This window comes from Carettochelys insculpta, chromosome 31 (assembly GCF_033958435.1).
Source record: "Carettochelys insculpta isolate YL-2023 chromosome 31, ASM3395843v1, whole genome shotgun sequence".
Classification (NCBI taxonomy): Eukaryota; Metazoa; Chordata; order Testudines; family Carettochelyidae; genus Carettochelys; species Carettochelys insculpta.
The window spans coordinates 11,981,355-11,999,208 of NC_134167.1; the positions used below are offsets into that span (position 1 = coordinate 11,981,355).

Here is a 17,854-nt window from a genome sequence, read left to right on the forward strand (position 1 = left end):
TAACTCAGGCTCCCTTATATCAAAGCAAAACCAACCAAACTTCTTTTTGTTTTCTTTCATCCTCGATATTCATATTTGCTCTTGAGAGTTAATTTCCAAATTATCTGGAATTCAGACTACCCTCCTCAGAAGGGAACAGAGGCCTTCATTTATTGTAATGTTATCAGGAAGTGGCTTTCATCAAAGTTGCTGATTTTATTTAAGGAGGTGGGTAAAATGCTCTTGGAGATTTCAAAACAACACTGGAAGGAGAAGGTGGAAAGGTACCACAACACCATATGCACTCTGGTAACAGAAAGGTAGAAATAAGTATTGGCGCACAAAATAACCTTCACAGACATCTGATTGCATTCCTGGCATGCTGGCTGCTTATCTGATGTCCTAAAAAGAACTTATGTCACTCTTCTTGATTCTCAAAACAAAAAGCAGTCAAGTAGCACTTTAAAGACTAGCAAAATAGTTTATTAGGTGAGCTTTCATGGGACAGACCCACTTCTTCAGACCATAGCCAGACCAGAACAGACTCAATATTTAAGACACAGTGAACCAAAACCAGTAAGCAAGGAGGACAAATCAGAAAAAGATAATCAAGGTGAGCAAATCAGAGAGTGGAGGGGTGGGGGGGGAAGCTCAAGAATTAGATTGAGCCAGGTATGCAGACGAGCCCCTATAGTGACTCAGAAAGTTCCCATCACGATTTAAACCATGTTTTAATGTGCCAAATTTGAATATAAATGTCAGCTCGTCCACTTCTCTTTCTAAAATGGTGCAATAATTTCTCTTCAGTAACACACATACCTTGAGGTCATTAAAATGTTGACTAACTGGGTTGTGGATCTGGAGTGTTTTGACATCTGTTTTGTGCCCGTTGACCCTTTGTCTAAGGGAGTTAGAAGTCTGTCCAATATACAAAGCATCTGGGCACTGTTGGCACATGATGGCATATATGATGTTCGTAGAGGAGCATGAGAAAGTGCCCATGATTCTGTGAGTAACCTGGTTAGGTCCAGTGATGGTATTTCCAGAGAAGATATGTGGACAAAGCTGGCAGTGGGCTTTGTTGCAGGGAAAGGTTCCAGGACTGGTGTTCCTGGGGTATAGACTGTGGCTGTTAGTAAGGATCAGTTATCAACAATTGGTGCTCGTTCATGTTGTTCAGCATCCAATCCCAGTGTCACTTCTGTACCTTGTTGTTTCAAAGAAGCTTAGATACTATGGTGAGAAGGATGGTCACGGATACCTAGACAGATCATGTTGCGCGGTGGGTGTGTTTACGCTGCAGCTGGGGTTGTGATCACTGCTCATGTAAGCAAGATCTACACGGACCCACAGTGCCAGCAGCTTCATGCTCAGTTGATTCCAGATATGCAATTTGAGTTTCGGCAATTGCATAGCTACAATCAACATATCTGAAATAGACTTATTTGACTGTCTTTGCTAAGGAAGGTCAAGGGGAGCGTTTCTTCTGTCAGCCTCCTATCGTGTGGCGAATAGAGGTTGACTGCTGATGCCAGACATTGATTTCACGGGTCTTTACCAGACGTACGAAATCGAACTCTGGCAAATCGACCCTAACCGGGTCAATCTTTGTGGAAGTGTAGACAAACCCTCAGAGAGCATGTGGTTCTCTAGCATAAGAGCGATAGGAGCAACCCTATAGAAAGCTGAAGCAATTTGTATTTGGTTGCTGTTAGAACTTACCTTTCCATATCCTGAGCCAACGCAGGCTTGTTTCCCACAACATGCTCTAAAATGTCTTGGCCAAAGCTGGCAACTGGTCTGTTCTGAATATTAAAGCTGCTGGGCAGTAAACGCTGCCCTTGAAGCATTTAGCTGCTTTGTTTGTGTCAGATCTTGGTTGGTTAAAGCTTTTTTTAGCGTCAGTAGCAAGTAACCACTCAGAAAGATCTGCTGTCAGCCTAAGCATTCTTTTCCTTTTGTGCTGAAACATAGGAAAGTCCATAGAGCAGACAGAACAATTGTCTATTGACCCAGGTCACTATCATCCTCTTTCTAGTGTCCTTTGCTAGATGCTTCAGAGGAAATTGAAAAATTCCTGCTCCAGTGCACAGCTACATTCAGTACAGTTCTGCACACAGACCCTGGATTGTCTCCTTGCTCTGCAGTAATTGGTCATTTTGCATTTTCATTTGATTAATGTGTCTCCTTTCTGCTGTGGTATAATGCAGCAGTGTGCTTTGAACTACCAGCTGGAGCATTTTAGTCTTTGAGTTTGGTGCAGTGATTAGAGCAGGGAACTCAAAGCTTGGACTGTCATGTATTATTCTTAACACTGTTGCAGACACAAAACAAAAAGCAGTCAAGTAGCACTTTAAAGACTAGCAAAATAATTTATTAGGTGAGCTTTTGTGGGACAGACCCACTTCTTCAGACCATAGCTTGACTGCTTTTTGTTTTGATAGTGTATAGACTAGCACGGCTCCCTCTCTATTTCTGTTGCAGACACACTGTGTACACATGGGCATGTTAGTTGGAACATTGGCATATTAAGGGCAATATGCATGTGTATATGTAACTGGCCACAGGTGGACTCAAACCTGGGACCTCTAGAGCTTAGTGCAGGTACCTGTAGTTTGAGCTGAAAGCCACTCTATGGTGAACCACACCTGGTGGGTCTTTGCCCACAAAAGCTTATGCTCTGAAATTTCTATTAGTCTATAAGGTGCCACAGGACTTCTTGTTGTTTTTGAAGATGCAGACTAATTCAGCTACCTCTCTGATACTTCACACCTAGGTATGTGGGTTACACATGGGCACTAGAACTAGGCTTATCTTTATCATTTGAACCCATGGTAAAGAGACTCTGGAATAGTCCCACATGGATTTCAACAACCGGCACCCCACCATCAGTTTCAGCCTTGACCATTCCACAGGAGAGATCCATTTCCTGGATATCACAGTACAAATCACTGATGGCCAGGTCAATGCCCTTCTCTACTGGAAGCTGGCTGATCGCTACTTTTACCTACATGCCTCCAGCTTCCATCCAGGACCCATCACACGATCCATCATTTATAATCAAGCCCGGAGATACAATCGCATCTGCTCCAATCCTACTGACCTGACAGAGACCAAAAACTTCAAGATTTCTACCAGGCAGTCGTAAAATTTAATTTCCCACTGGGAGAAGTGAAAAAGCAGATTGACGGGGCCAGTTGTATACCCAGAAACCAGCTACTTGTAGGTAGGCCCAAGAAGGGCAATAACAGAACCCCACTTGTCATCACCTGTACCTCCAACTCAAACTCCTCCAGGGCATTATCAGCGGTCTACAACCTATACTGGAACATGATGCTACATTCTCTCAAGCCCGGGGTGAGAGGCCTGTGCTCTCCTGCAGACAACCACCTAACCTCAGGAAAATTGTCACTAGCAACCACATGCCACATTACAGAAATACTAATCCTGGAATATTTCCTTGCAACAAATCCTGTTTCTAACTCTGCCGACATATTTGCTCTGGAGACATCATCACTGGACTTGACCGCGACAGTTACGCAATCAGGAGCTCATATTTCTGTACTTCCACCAATGTGGTATGTGCCAACAATGCCCTTCTGCTATGTATATTGGACAAACTGGACAATCACTTCGCCAAAGAGTGAAAGGACACAAATCGGACATTAGGAATCTGAATACACACAAACCTGTCACCGTGCATTTCAATCTAGCAGGTCATAGCATTCAAAACTTAGAAGTCTGCATTCTAAAGCAGAGACTTTAACACCAGTTTATAAAGGGAATTGGAGTTCATTCTCAAGTCTGATACTTTTACACCTCAGACTCAACAAAGATATCCATTACCTTAGGCATTGCAAGGACAGTTTCCCTGTCTTTGATATTCATAGTGATCCCAGGCAGCCCACTTAACTTAATAGACACTTGCAGTAAGTATTTTATTTCCCCCTCTGCCCACTCTTCTGTCCTAACTGGCTGATTCATCAGTTTTTATTTAATTTTTTTCCATCTTTCTGTTAAATTCTCTTCATCTCAGTTATCATTTATCAGAATTCTGCAGATCTGAAGAAGTGGGTCTGTCCCATGAAAGCTCGTCACCTAATAAATTGTTTTGTTAGTCCTTTGAAAGTACTACAGGACTGCTGGTTTGTTTTATTATCCATTAGGGAGCGTCAAGGCAGTTGGTTAAGGGCTAGCTAAGGTAAATTTCCCCCCTGTGTTTTGAAGGCCAAATATATCAGCAATACAATGGCAGGTTCCAGGAGCACGCACGGGAATGCAGAGATCTCCTTTTGCACACCACAATGTCACGGGCATTAAGGTGCAAAACTGTTTCTGACCATTCATGTGGGCAGACGGGAGCCTGCTAGCTCCTTCTGGGGCTGCAAGAGCTAGAGCCTGAGCCTGAGCTAGAGCCTCTTCTAGCATAGCAACAATAGGAACAGCTCTACAGAAAGCTGAAGAGATTTGTATTTGGTTGCTATCATAGCAACGGCAAACCTCTGGGAAGGGGAGAAGGTAACATCCAGGGTGTGCATATGCTGTTCCTACTCCACCTTCTCCTTTGAGTCCTGCAGGCCATTTCCTTTTGCGATCTTGCTGATGGATAGAGAACAGATGCTCTTTTCTTCTTGAAAACCAAAGTATTTTCTCAGACTGGAAATCCACAGTTTAATACCGTGGTGGGCAGCCCCTGGGCCACATGCACCCAATGGGGTGCTACCTGTGGCCCACGGACTCCCTGGCTGCTCCCGTCCCCCACATCTCTCACAGATAGGGGCACCAGAGCACCACACTTCTTACGCCTTCCCATCCCTTCCAGCACTTTCACAGGAGCCTGATTGGCTCTCTGCCTCTGCGTTCTCTGCCCTTCCAGACCTGGAATCCCACAAACCAACTCTTTGTGGCATTCCAGCCCTGGGAGGGAGAAGGAGGAGAGGGGACAGAGCGCAAATCAAGTGATTTGCACGCTCCAAATGTGCTGGGAGGGCGGGGGAGAGCGGGATAAGTGCAGGGCTCTGGTGCCTCGGTGCACGAGAGGCACGTGGATGAGGGGGAGGGACAGGTGTCTGCAGGGCCACAAGTGGAATGAGGCCCAATGAGGTGAAGGAGGGCCACTCATGCAGCCCGGCCACTCTTTGTGGTTTCCCATCTCTTTCTCCGTTGCCCATCCCTGGTTTCATATGATTGGAAACACTTTCCTGTTAACATGTAGTTGACAAGGGCACCTCAGTGACTTCCTGAAAGATCCACAGAAGAACTTTGCTTTTTGGTTTCTGCCTGCAATTCTCCAGCAGGACACCAAGCATCTGTTGCAACCATATGCAATGTAGGGGCAGAAGATGCTAGAGAGGGAAACCAGGTGTGATGGAACAGTTCCAGGAGGGGCCAGCGTTGTGGTCCGGGAGGCGCTGAGGCACAAATGCCCTCTGCCCTGCCCCTTCCGGGGCTCAGAGCTGGGCCTCACTCCCGCCTTGCTCTGGGGCTCATGGCAGCTGTTGGCACCACTGCTACCTGGCTTGTGCTACTCACTGGTATGGCTGAGCTAGAGTTACTATCTTCTCTCAAAAACAATATATGGAATTATATGTGTTTTTACTGCTCATTCCAAGTCCGGCTACTGCTGTTAGTGGAACCATTCGTTCACAGATGATCTCCTCCAATTCTTTCCTTCAGAATTATTCATTAGGTAGTTGGAAAATTTTCCATCTAAGCCTTTTTCTAATAGAATATTGGATTTTTGACAAAAATGAGCAGTTTACCAGAAAATGTCTGTAGTGTTCGAAAAATTTCCGTTTCTCATTGGAAAACTGAAAACTTAAAACAATTCTATTTTTTCAATTTTCTGGCCAAAATTTGTGTAGTTTTCAAGTTGCTGAAAACGGGGCGGGTGGGGTGGATTTTTAATGGAAAATCAGAATTTTCTGATGGAAACCCTCCCTCATTTTCCAACCATCTCCCCACAAATCTCAGTGAATTCCCTTCCTCTTTGGAGAAACTGTCAGATATTTTGAGGCAAAAGTTTCTTGATTTTGTTTAAAAGAACCACAACTAATAGGAGTAGAATGATTTTCAGGTCACTTAAGGATACTGGAGGAGTCCAGTTCTGTTGACAAAACAAACAGCCATGTCTGCATTGGATCTTTGTCAACAACAAAGGGAGGAGAAAAGAAAAAAGCCTCTGGTGAGGTGGAAGTTTTTTGTTGCTGGGTGTTTTTGCCAACTACAGTCACATTGCATGTGAGTGCATTCACAGTTCTGTTCCCAAAAGGCAGTGTTTGGTGACCAAACTTGGTAGTGTAGATGTATCTGAAGAGACTGTGTGGCCAGCTAGCCTTTTTACCCAGGTAGTTTCTGCTGATTGATAGGTAAAAGATTTCAGCCTCCAGCACTCTTAAGCCGGCATCTTTCACCATTGAGTTAATTTAAAAATAAAATGTATTTTAAACAGTCAAGCAAGCCAAAACTGCATGTATGTCCTTCGTTATGCACAAATCCCAAAATTCACCTGGAAACCCCCTTTCCTCTAGCAGTATTTCTATGCTCCACCCTTTCTCTCCTAACAGCAGCCGCAGTTAGACTTGATCTTTCACCCTTGTTGCTCTGGGCTTCTGACAAAGTGGTCTCAGACATTTCACTCGTCCAGCTATTGAGAGCATGTGTTTAACCTCCTTTCAGTCCTTTTATTTATTTTTGTTAGTTTACTTCTGATTTTTGACTATTGTAACTGATTTGTACCATATTTGTCTCTGCTGCACACATCTATTTGGCTGCTTTCAATCTCAAGTGAGTATCACTTTATAAATATTAAAACTATTTAATATTTGATACTCTTCCACTTTTGTTCTTTTTTTTTAGTATCTTCAACTTTTATTTCAAGTCCAATATAGCCATTTATGTAATGCACTTTTATGGTCCTTCTCATGAAAATACAGCCAATGCTACAGTATTCTGTAAGATGAATGATGAACCATTAAAAGCAGTAGAAATTGCAAATATGTCTGGTTCTGGAAAAGCTAAAAGTTGTCAAAAGAAACCTTTAACATTGTAAAGAAATCTGGAATTAATTGAATCCAAAGTGGTGGTAGTTCAATTTCCCCTTCCTTTTCTCAGGTGGTGGAGTATTGTCTTGCTAGTACCAAGGGCTCTGGTTCTAACTCAGCAATCACTTCTCCTTCATTAATTCTACTGTGTCATTCATTGGAGTATGGAATTATCGCATCTTGAAACAGGGTGTTAAATGTTATGTTTGTCACCTTCAGAGGTCTTTTGGTCCAGTCCCATCAGCTCAGGCAGAGCCCAAGTAAGCCCTATATAATCCCTGGCAGGAGATTGTTTAACCTGTTCTGAAAACCTCCACTGGTGAGGCTTCCATGACATGCCTTGGAAGCCTATTCAAGAGCCTAACTCTCCTTATAGTTAGTTTTTCCTAGTGCCTAATCTTAATCTCCCTTGCTGCAGCCTATTACTCTGGGTCCTGCCTGTAGTGGTCAAGGAGAACAATTGATCAGAAACTTATTTATAGCTATGTTTAATATATAAAAAGAATTGTTAACTGGATGGACAGCCCTTGGAGACTACTGCTCCCATGATGAATCCATCTCTCCAAAGAGAAACCTCATGACTTTAACAAGTTAAGAACATAAGAAAGTCCATACGAGTTCTGATCAAAGGTCCATCTAGCCCATTGTGCAGTCTTCCAACAGTGGCCATTTCCAGGGTCGATCTTCTGGGGTTCTATTTCACTCACCTGGTAGAGATGCATGAAATTGAACTATCTGGGGTCTGCAGTTGACCCCTGTGCTCCTCACTATTGTGAAGAGTAAAGGAGGTCAAGGGAGAAACTCACATTGACCTCCCCCTACAAACATTGCCAGGTAAGTCGATTCCAGCTATGCAATTGTCATAGTTAGAATTGTGTATCTGCAATCATTTTACCTGTGTGGTATAGACCATGCCTTAGTTTAATGCTTTAAAATCCTCCAACAAGAGTTCCAGAGAAGTTCTCTCAGTGCTGCCTGGGGTTTGGTTTTCTCCGTCCATATTTCCAGCTGTGACAGAGAGTGCATACTCTCTCAATCCCTTTTCTCCTTGGAAAGGGCTAGGCAGGGTTGGAAAGGGAAGCCTCTTTCATGCAGCAAGATTCTGGGATGGTAACAGAAGAACTCTTGCCCTAGACAAGAGGTGTCCTGTTGGGAGCAAGTGCAGCTTCCAGAGAAAGAAGCATTTCTCTTTTCCAGCTTGTGTCTAAAAGGGTAGATATCTCCAAAAGCCACGTAGTTCTTACAGAAGGAGAGACACTCTAAGAATAAGAATAAGCCCACTTGAGGAGTTAGGCATTAAGTTCTCACCAGCCCTCCTCCCTGCAGAAAGGCAGGTCTTTCAGGCGGACATCTTACCTTTCAAACTATGATCCCCTCCCAATACCACACCCAGAAAGGGGAAGGCTTTGAAGAAGATTCATGAGTTCTCTGAATTGGTGGTAAGCACAGCTGTACATTATAATGGCAGAAAACACAACAAATGATTGATGGAAGATTCAGGGAGCTGGGGGAGATCTCCTAATGGGTGGAGGGGGGCCATGGCTTTGTTTGATTCAAGGGAACTCCCCAGTGCTGTGTCTCTCTGGAGGCTAACCAGAAGGCTAAAATGGGTTCCGGGTGTAGATATGGCCATTATTTTGTTTAGGTTGAGAGGTGAGGCTCCTGACAGTGGTCTAGGTTGCAGATGAAGGTGGTCCATTGACCCAATGTGGTCATTTAAAGCAGAAGGGAAGCCCACCGATACCCCAGATCCCAAGAGGCCAGGGAGTGGAGTCAGAAGTCACACGATCTAATATGAAGTGTTTCACCATGGGACCTGTAGTGTCCACTGGCTCCCCGTCCCTGGATAGTGAAGGAAGATACAATTTTCTCTTCTAATGAGGTGCATCTGTGGGCAAGTTGCTAATGCAGCCCTCGGGGCCATTCCTCTGGGCTAAATGAAAGCCCACACACACTGTATTAATCAGGGAGAAGTTGGTGCTGGAGTTAGAAGCATGGTTTACACTTCAGCTCCCAAAATCTGCGTTTTGCCCTTCATGTTCAGGGGGCATTTCCCTCCCAGGTCCCCTCCCTCCCTCCCTCCCAGCAGCTCTGTAACAATGTGCTTGTCCTGCACTTCATTACATTCTATCCCCTCTGTGTAGACAGAATCCTCTGAGTCCCACAGCTGTGTGTGCTGCCAGATAAACCTTCCTGGGAAATGAACCTAGAGGGTATTTTTGCCCTCTCCTGGTAAGGGAAAGATTGCTACTGGGTTGAGCCAACAGGGTCCACCAGGCTTAAACAGGATTTCCACATTGGATGAAACATGATGTGGTAGCTTCCACTGTTCCTTGTGGTTAATGACTTGAAGATGACTGTTTGCATCTCTCCTAATTCTTTTACCCTGCTGAACGTTACTGTGAGCATTCCCACAATCCCTGTAAATATCTCGCCACCTTTTGAATCCTTCCAAAGGCTCAGTTGTCTTCTCAGCCTCTGCTCATACGGAACAGGTCCCGTAGCTCCAACCACTGTCCTTGCCCCTGTTTCAGCTGCATTCTCCTGGGGGGAGGTTTTGGGTCCTGTGGGTTTCTGTCATGGCCTTAGAATTATCTTCTGTCTTCTGGAAGGGACTGCAAAAAGGATGTGGATACATTGGAGAGAGTCCAGCAGAGGGCAACAAAATGATTTGGGGGCTAGGGCATATGACTTATGAGGAGAGGCTGAGAGATTTAGCCTCATTTAGTGTGCAGAAGAAAAGAGCTGGCGGGAGGGTGGGAAGTTGGTAGCAGCCTTCAACTGCCTGAAGGGCTGGAGGTTCCGAAGAAAGTGGAGAGAGGCTGTTCTCAGGGGTGGCAGATGACAGAATGAGGAGCGATGGTTGGGAGGTCTAGATTGGATATTAGGAAAAACTATTTCACCAGGAGGGTGGTGAAGCACAGGAATGTGGGTTACTTAGGGAGGTGATGGAATTTCTATCCCTAGAGGTTTTTACGTCCCAGCTTGACAAAGCCCTGGCAGAGTTGTCCTGCTATGAGCAGGGGGTTGGACTTGATGACTTCCTGAAGTATCTTCCAACCCTGGGAATCTATGATTATTTGTTTATATGTTTATTTATTTAAAAAACTTAGTAACAAACCCCTTTTCTGCAGTGAATACAACATTGTTCAATGCTTCAGCTCCGCTGGCACCAAACAACACTAACATTTCGGTGGTAAGTACTTTTGTTTTACGTAGGTTCAAGTAGGGAGTAGCTGAGCCCTCTGGACCCTTTCTTATCCCAGCAAGAAATTAAGTTGGGTGAAAGGGGAGCCACCCATTCAATCCGCCACTCAATCTGATTCTTGGGGTGCTCCCAAAGCCTTCAGTGATCTCTTCAGAAATCAATTTCTTCTCTGTATGATTTGCCAGCAGAATGGATGAAATCATGGCAGTGCATTTCACTTGAGGGAAGGGAGAGGAATGGGAATAGCCTGACAACATTGCCTCCATATGCCCAACCAGATAACATAAACAGCCATAAACCCTGGGTGCTCCAGCTTGTGGGTGCCTATATCAGGACACCTTAAAGGGGTCTGATCTTTACAGGCAGCTGCTGCACACCTTCCAAATATCAGGCTCTTTATGCTATCTGAAGCTGGGGACCCAAACACCACAAGGTGCTTTTTGAAAATTTTTACATATCCGGGTACCACACGAATGCTGAATGCCTCATTATCGTTGAGATGTGGTTCTTACCTGTTTTACCGCTGCTGAAGTTTAACATGATGATAACAGCCTCCCTTAACAAATTGGCAATTTTGCCTTTGAACATAGGGATCTTGTTATTTCTATTTATGGTTATTCTTACACAAGCTCTACGAAACACATTGACTACTACAAATATTGAAGTTCTTAAAGGTGACTACGATCTGGTACACTGTATATTTTGTGGAGCACTTTAACCTTCTCCATAATTAAAGTATTGCTCCTAAGCAGTGCCATATGACTAATTGCATTTGCCTGCACACTGGAATTGCTCAATATATTAATGGTATTTTGATTTGTTCTCTTCAACACTTCAATTCCAAGTACAATACTATTAATGTAACAGCTCTGGACTGGACCCAGTTGAGTAAGAAGGAATGTCTAAAGTATGGCGGAAGCCTGGTTGGGAAATCCTGTAAATTTGTTCCTGACTTAGCCCTCATGTCCTTCATCCTCTTCTTTGGGACGTATTCCATGACTGTAACACTGAAGAAGTTCAAGTTCAGTCGCTACTTTCCTACAAAGGTAAGAAAAAAATACCAAGACCATGAAACACATCTACGCTTCAGTTCCCACCTTAAACTGTAAGCTAGTGTCTTTCAGAGAGACACAGGCAACTTGAAATACAGATCATGGGCTCCAATCCTGCATTCGAATTTCTAGACATAGATTCTGATGTTTGTGTGTTGTCCCATCAAAGTCCAGGTGGCTTTTCTGTGGGCACAGAGGTCCACTTGGGTTGATCCAGTTGCAGGATCAGGGTCTTATTACTATACTACAGAAGATGAATCTCATTTTAAAGAAATCCATGAAAATATTTTCATAATACAGTAAACTCCTTCATATCCGGCAGCCCCTGGGACCAGGAGGTTGCTGGATATTCAAATATTGTGGATAATAGAGAGGTGTACCTAGCAATGCATAACACTAAAGAACAACAAGATTAGATATTAAGAAACAAACAAAAATATGTACAGAGTTATATACTAATATATACTTTAGTTACCAACAACAGTAGTATTGTACAGAGTAAACTTACACTGTATTTGCTGTATTTGTATTACTTTCACTCTACTGTACTTATGGAAAATGTAACTAAAATTTACTTATGGTTAAAATGCCAGTTATTTGAGAGTTCCAGGTCATAGAATTCAGGATATGAAAGAGTTTACTGTATTACTTTTGATCCTTCCCTTCCACACACTTAATTTTATGGCAACAAAATTCTGTGTCACACCTATCCAGGAGGAGTGCTTTAGTTTATTGAAAATGAAAGAATTTTAAATATCCCATATGCATCTTCCTATGGATGGTCTCTAAGTTTTGCATTTCACCTAAGTTGGACAATGAAAATCAATGAAGCTGGTTTCACTTTTATTTATGGCCCATTTCAGATTTAGCAATGTTTGGCTTGCGGACACTTGCATTAGAATGTGGGTTTTGTTTGTTTGTTTTGTTTGTCTGTTTTGGTTTTTTTTTGTGAAATATTTTAGCTTTTGTAATGGAAAGCTTTTAACAACATTTAAAATTCAGGGTAAATTTAAGCTGCCCATTTATTTTAATTTTCCATTTCTGTGATGTCTGCATAGTTCTAAAAGTTTCTTGAACTCTTTATCTGCAGACAATTGCAAGGAACAGAGACTGATCCATGGTTTTGAGTTTAGTTTTTGTAAATGAACTTTCTGCAAACTTTGCTTTAAGAAAAGTAAAAGCTGGTGCCGCTGAAAACACTCTTCCAGATCTGAGCTGATGATTGAGTATTTTAATAAACCAATGTGGCAATATTGCCCACCTGAAATCAAAAGCCTTTTTTAAAAAAGAAGTGTTTTCTTTTAATTTACCTTCTGGTTTATGAATTTTTAAACTGAACTTGGGTCATGTTTCCAAAATTTTCTCCACAACCAGAAGGACTAGAAATATTTAAAAGAAAGCTGAGACACTCATGTATTTGCATGACTCTAGGAGCTTGGGATTTAATAAACCCAGTGTATATTGTGTGACAAGAAATAAAATCACAAGAACTGGCAATGCTGGTGTGGGTGCTCTGACTTAGAGTATGTCTTCACTACACAGAAGATCGACCTGGTCAGGATCAATCTCCTTACAGGGTTTGAATTCATGCACCTAATGGGGATGCGTGAAATCGAACTGTCAGAGGTTGACAGTCGACCCCTGTGCTCCTCAATCTCACAAAGATTAAGGGAAATTGATGGGAGAGTTTCTCCAGTCGACTTCCCTCAATGAGGATGGCCAGGTAAGTTGACTGTAGATAAGTTGAGTCCAGTGCAAGTCAAAAATAACTCCTGGAAGTAAACAGAGTTACAACTTATACAAATGAGATTAGGCCAATGTGTCTCTTAAACCAGGTCTATACTAGCACCTCCCCTTTCGAAAGGAGGATGCTAATGAGGTGCTGCAATTAATATGCAGCACCTCATCAGCATAATGGCAGCCATGGCCTTTCGAAAGTGCCACTTTTGATCGCATGTGTCTTGTCTATACAGGGTCCTTTTTGAAAGGACACCACAGCTGTAGAAATCCCCTTACTCCTATAACCCAGTCGGCCACCATTATGCTAATGGCGTGCTGCACATTCATTGCCACACCTCATCAGCATATCCCAATATGTCTCATTAGCATCCCCCTTTCGAAATGGGGGTGCTAAGGTAGACACGGTCGTAATGTTGCAGGAAGCAACCCTTTGATCCCAGAGGTGTATTGCATGCTTGAGATCTGTAAAGCACCCTGTTTAACCAGCTTTTCCCTCCCAACCCCCTCTGCCATCAGGTCAGGGCCTTCATTGCTGATTTTTCCAATGTCTTCTCCATTCTGCTCTTCTGTGGAATAGATGCGTGGTTTGGGCTGGACACTCCAAAGCTGCATGTTCCCAGTATAATTAAGGTTTGAATACAGCGGTTTTGAAGTTGTTTCCTCTCCTAACGTCTCTCCCTCCCAGTTCCTTTCCAGCTAATCCTGGAGGCCGTCCTTGCTAACAGCTGCATCAGTTTTGCCTGTCCTATTATCCTTAGAATGGTTTGGGAGCGGAAGTTAGATGGAAGGGAGTAAATGTCCAAGACACTTTATTGGCTGATCTGATTTTTTTTCCAATGGCAAAATTATTGGCCAAACATTTCCTGAGCATCCCACCGCCCCGGCCATCAGATCTATGGACACTGAACATCGGTCTCAGTGATATATGTGCTAATATCACACAGAAAAAAGCTTATCCCCTGGAGCATAATATACGTTGTTTCCATTGGGGATGGGAAGGGCGAGTCGGTGGTTAGGGAGCTAGGTTGGTACTCAGGAGGTCACAGATTCTGCCACAGACAATTTGTGACCTTGTTTGAGTCACTTAGCCTTTCTATACCTCGCTTCTCTTCTGTCAGAGAGGGATAATAGCATCCCAATGAAAGATGCTCACATGCTGATAGAATGCGTATGGTACCTTAGGTAGATATTAATGATTTACTAGGGCATGACTACAACTCCTGCTGAGGCAAGATGGCATTGATATTGGTACATATCCATTCAATTTCTCCATGGAAATGAATTAGCTAACACTGGTTCTCACATGAATTATTTTCTTTCTCTGACTAATGCTCAAACTCTGCTGCTTTTCTGCCTTTTCTTTGTGTTGATTTGTGTTCTCTCCCTCTCTCTGTAGCTACGTAAACTTATTAGTGACTTCTCTATCTTCATGTCCATACTAATGTTTGTTGGTCTCGATATAGTCTTTGGATTGAATACTCCTAAACTGCAAGTGCCTACTGATTTTAAGGTAAACGAACATCAGTCCCTTTCAAAGTATTCTGCTCTCTCCGAGAATATGCATGTTGCGATAAATCTGTGGCTGTGTTAGGATGTCATGGTTATTTGTTATTATGATGGTGGCACCCAGAGAGGATTGGAAGGAACCATCCTGTTTCAGGCTGCCATCGTACATGGTACAAACCCAGAACAAAGACACTGCCCCTGTGCCAAAGAGCTTAAAATCTAAGGCTGCACCTCCACGACAGCAATCTGTTGACAGAAGGTATCTTCCAACAAAACTTCTGTCAACAGATCATGGCCACGCACAAAAGTGTATCACTCTGTTGATCCGTTCTATTGACAGTGAGTGGTTGGACTGCCCAGCCACTTGCTCAACAGAGCAGCCAGCCGGAAGCACAGCTGACAGGGCTATCCGGTGACCTGGAAGCCCTGTCTATCGACATAGGCCCCCCGGAGCGCCCACATGGCTTTTTTGTCTACAAATTCTGTCAAGAAAGTCGTGCTGCCTCATGGGAGAGAGGCAGAAGGCTGCTGTCAAAAGAGCCGAGTTCTGTGGACAGTATGTCGACAGAACTCATTCTTAGCGTGGCCACTCCACGAGTTTTATTGACAAAACTCTCTAGTGTAGACGTAGCTTCAGGGTATGTTTTTGCTTGGAGACTGTCCCAGTGTGTAGCTATGCCTCTGTAACCCTGTTAACATAAACACAGTTTACAGTGACAGAAGGGCTTCTCCATCAGCGTAGGAGCATCATCTCCTCATAGTGGTAGTGAAGCCAACAGAAGCATTCGTTGCGGTCTGTGCTCGGGGTGTGTCAGCATAGTCATGGGGCTGAGGGGTGTCCTTTTGCACACCCTAATGGGCACAGGTCTGTCAGCCTCGCTTTTAAGTGTAGACCGGACCTATGTACAAACTGCTGCCCACACTACAGAGTTCAGCTGTGTCATATCTTGCTTGTACTCAGGTATCCAGAAGTGAAAGCAGCTGCACTTTTACTCAAGCAACTTCTGGGGTACTTTTTCCATCTCTGGGAAGGCTCTTCCCCCACTTCAGCTCTTTCAAGATTTCAGACCCATTTGCCCAAAGTCAGCGGCATTTTCCTGAAATGCCATTTTATTCTGAGTCGCAGTCAGGAGGCAGCATGTCCTAACCCTCCCTTCGCTCTCTGGTTTCAGCCTACTCGCTTGGATCGAGGGTGGTTTGTGTTCCCGTTCGGGAAGAATCCATGGTGGATCTACTTGGCCAGCGCGCTTCCAGCTCTCCTGGTTACCATCCTGATCTTCATGGACCAGCAGATCACAGCCGTCATAGTCAACAGGAAGGAGCACAAACTGAGGGTACGGCTTTTACCATACCTGGAACTGGTGCAAATCTATTCAATGAGTTACAGAGTTGATCAGAAACTGGGCCATATTCTACCCTGGATTCAGGCCCAGTGATGGGGGTGGGTAAAGGGGGCAACTGCTCTAGGGCTGGGTTTCCTGGGCTCCTGGCTACTGTGGCAGTGGCAGGAGCCTTTTAAATCACTACCAGAATGCCATGTGTGCCAGACAGCTCTGAGGGCTGGCGGGATGCCCAATGCCACAGTCTGGATTATGCTGAGGTGACCATGCCCCCTTCCATCTGAGGCTCCGCCCCATCCAGGGCCCCTTCACAACTTGCCTGGGGGCCCACAGAAGCTGTCAGCCTCGCTGCCTGATTCACTCACATACTTCAACAAGAGTAACCTAGCACACCTAATGGTAGAATTTGGTGCTCTGCAGCAGTCTGGGTCAGGAGGGCATTGAAGGGGGTCCGTGAAAACACTAAAAGAGAAATAAAAATGATCATAGAAAATAAGTTTTAAATGGATTGCGAAGTTACAACCTATTATTATTTTTAAATTAAATCTCTTCCAATCATGTTATGAATTGCTGTCCAAAAATCTATGTTGCAGTTTCTTTTTTCATTTAATGAGGTGAACCCAGCAGCTAGAATTGGCTGTCATAGGGGTCCACGAGTGGTTTCGGGGGTGATTGGAAGTCCACACCAGTGAAAAGATTGGGAACCACTGCTCTGTGGACATTGGAATTGACGCTTGCCTATCCATGTGTTCATTTGGGGGTGATCAGTGCCGTGCAGAGTGGGGTCCGGGACTGGAGTCCTTGGGCACTTCAGGAACACCAATTCTCCTCAATCTGGCTGCATGTTCTGGTGCAAGCCCCTCAAATCTCCTGGCATGCGGGTGGGGTGTTTGTGAAACTGTAGTACTTCTGTAATGTCTAGAGAGAGAAGCTCAGTTTCTGTAGTTCTGTCGACAGGCCTCTCAGAGGCGCTGAAGGGAACTGTGCTTCCAATGTCCATTGAAACTCAGTAGGAGTTGGGTGGCGGTCCCATGCTGTCCTCTTGGAAATGCCAGCTTTGGAGCTGGGTTGAGCAGAGAGTATGGGGTCAGGCCCCCATTGCCTAACCAGAAAACCTGCCGGCTGCTCTGTTGCAGAAAGCAGCAGGCTACCACCTGGACCTGTTTTGGGTGGGGATCCTGATGGCCGTGTGCTCCTTCATGGGGCTGCCTTGGTACGTGGCTGCCACCGTCATTTCCATAGCGCACATCGACAGCTTGAAGATGGAGACAGAGACCAGCGCACCAGGGGAGCAGCCGCAGTTCCTGGGCGTGAGGTGAGGATGCAGGCCTCTCACTAGCATTTCAGCCTATCTCCAGTGGGGTCCCCAAGTATCTGGCCTCTCCCGCAGCTGCAGGTGTGGCAGCATTACCCCCAACAACCCCTGTCTCGCTGAGAGTAGACCTGTCAGAAAAGACCCAGGATGTTCCCAAGGTCTGAGTTCCGGCCACAGAGGGGGAGGCCTGTGATTCCAGCAGCAAGACCAGGAGAGGCCCAGGGTTTGGTGGCCATTTGTCAGATTTACCAAGGGACTTGGATCCTCTCTTCAAAGGGAGGCTACGTCTTGCCGAATGTCAGTCCCTCTTCAATGTTCCTGCCTGGTGATGCAGTAACGTGGAGCGGGGGAATGTGAGCTGATGTGCGCCGGTTCAGCAAGAGAGAACTGGCTGGCTGGGGTGCTCAGGCTGCTGGAGGAGGAGTGGGACACTCCTAGATGGGCTCCTGGGGCTTCCTGCTCCCCCACCAGCCTGGGACTGTCCAAAGCCCCCAGAGAGCCCGGGAGGGAAGGTGGGAGGCAGATGAAGTCCCCCCCCTCCGGCCCCTCCAAGATTTGGCTTTCTGTTCCCCTGCCCCTCGGGGAGCAAGTGCAAAGTGCACAGGCTGCATGCGTTCCGCTCTCCTGGCTGGGGAAGGGAGCAGAGGAGGCCGAGGAGTGACTGACCCATG

General features: G+C 44.9%; 1 protein-coding gene across 1 annotated transcript in view; it reads left to right on the forward strand.

The window, feature by feature from the left end:
• Positions 1-17,854, forward strand: part of SLC4A5 (solute carrier family 4 member 5) — a 113,394-nt gene that overhangs the window by 73,588 nt on the left and 21,952 nt on the right. Inside the window, exons 16-21 of the mRNA XM_074981542.1 lie at positions 10,157-10,218; positions 11,076-11,276; positions 13,539-13,652; positions 14,419-14,532; positions 15,701-15,862; positions 17,005-17,183. Coding sequence (XP_074837643.1) covers positions 10,157-10,218; positions 11,076-11,276; positions 13,539-13,652; positions 14,419-14,532; positions 15,701-15,862; positions 17,005-17,183 — 832 coding nt within the window. The remainder of the gene's footprint in view (positions 1-10,156; positions 10,219-11,075; positions 11,277-13,538; positions 13,653-14,418; positions 14,533-15,700; positions 15,863-17,004; positions 17,184-17,854) is intronic.